The 1,541-nt window shown below is 51.1% G+C and overlaps 1 protein-coding gene across 1 annotated transcript; it reads right to left on the bottom strand.

Moving 5' to 3' along the window:
• Positions 1-29: 29 nt before the first annotated feature.
• Positions 30-1,301, bottom strand: LOC108491968 (deleted in malignant brain tumors 1 protein-like; the record flags this gene model as incomplete). The annotated part of the gene is made up of 2 exons (XM_017803753.1): positions 30-131; positions 686-1,301. Coding segments are annotated over 2 exons (668 nt in total), but the record flags the coding sequence as incomplete, so codon positions are not given.
• Positions 1,302-1,541: the final 240 nt, after the last annotated feature.

Raw genomic sequence — 1,541 nt, 5'->3', positions numbered from 1 at the left:
CCACACAGAAGACCAAAGGCCAACCTCTGCAGCACTTCCTGGTTCCAAAAAAGAAGTGGCCAGAAAAACAAGCACAAATTCAGACCCACCTGGAGTAGTGGGTCCTGTGGTGGTGGTTGTGGTTCTGGTATCTGTAGAAGAGGAAGAGAAAGAAGCAAGTGAGGCCCTGGTGGATAAAGGGGCTCCTGTGCCCTGGCCCCTGGAGTCGGGGGAAAAGCAGTGTCCAGACAAACAGGGACAAATTTGAACCCACCTGGAAGGGTGTTACAGATGATGCCTGTTGTGGTTGTGGTAACTGCAAGAAAGGAAGAGAAAGAAGCAAGTGAGGCCCTGGTGGATGAAGGAGCATGGCCAGGTTTTCTGCCAGTGCTGGGGATGTTGGTGCCCCCATGTTACAGGGACAATGGGGACCTTGGGGGTCTGAGCAAAAGGTGTTGGCCCAAATACCATAAAATCAGAGAAGAAACAAAGGAAAATCTCCCTCATCATCAACATATTCTGAAATCTATCTCCAACAACAGAATCACTCAAAGGACAAAGTCCCGTGTGTAGGATTTCAACAACATGAGTAAGGATTTTTCCCCTAAATATTGCATAATGCAAATGTTGCACCTCACACTGACTAAATAGTAACTAATTCTCCTCTAAAGTAATGCCTCAGAGAAATAGAATTAAAAACACAAACCTGGAGTGGTTGTTGAAGCAAAAGTAGTGGTCATGGTAAGGGCATCTGTAAGGGAGGAAGAGAAAGAAGCAAGTGAGGCCTTGGTGGATGAAGGAGCATGGCAAGGTTTTCTGCCAGTACTGGGGATGTTGGTGCCACCCCGTCACATGGGCAATGGAGAGCTTCGGGGTCTGAACAAAAGGGTGGTCTTGGCTGGTGGCAGCAATCGAAAACATATTCCTGAACACATCTCCAACACACACGTAATTGTGGCCAACGAGAGCCGACTGCAGAAAGTGTCCAGGTAGCTGGGGAGGAAAAGCCAAGGTACCTGAGCAAACAACACCAGCATCTTCACTGTGGCCACAGTTGTGGACGCCCCAGCCATTGTGGCTGCATTGGGAGGACTCCCACCCTGCACAGTTCACGTCGTCCAGGTAGATCTGGCCACTGCCTGGTCCAAAGGCATTGCTTGATGTTACAGCGACAGCAGAGCCACATCCCAGCTGCCTGCACACAACCTGGGCATCGCTCAGGTCCCAGCTGTCGTCACAGACGGTGCCCCGGCCCCCCGGGAAGGAAATTTCTACACGCCCCTCACAGCGGTTCCTGCCGTTCACCAGGCTCACGGAGGCACCTTGGAAAGCGGGAGAAATGGAAAATTTGAGAAGACCCTCTAGCACACAGGCACCTTCTCTTGCCGGGGACTTGGTAATGCTCTACAGGTTCCACCACACCCACCATCGTTTCATTAGGCCGTGCTTGTCCCAGGATCTGCTCTCCCACACAGAAGACCAAAGGCCAACCTCTGCAGCACTTCCTGGTTCCAAAAAAGAAGTGGCCAGAAAAACAAGCACAAATTCAGACCCACCTGGAG

This window comes from Lepidothrix coronata, unplaced genomic scaffold, assembly GCF_001604755.1.
Source record: "Lepidothrix coronata isolate B3197 unplaced genomic scaffold, Lepidothrix_coronata-1.0 Scaffold3466, whole genome shotgun sequence".
Lineage (NCBI taxonomy): Eukaryota > Metazoa > Chordata > Aves > Passeriformes > Pipridae > Lepidothrix > Lepidothrix coronata.
This window is presented reverse-complemented; position numbering and strand designations above follow the sequence as displayed.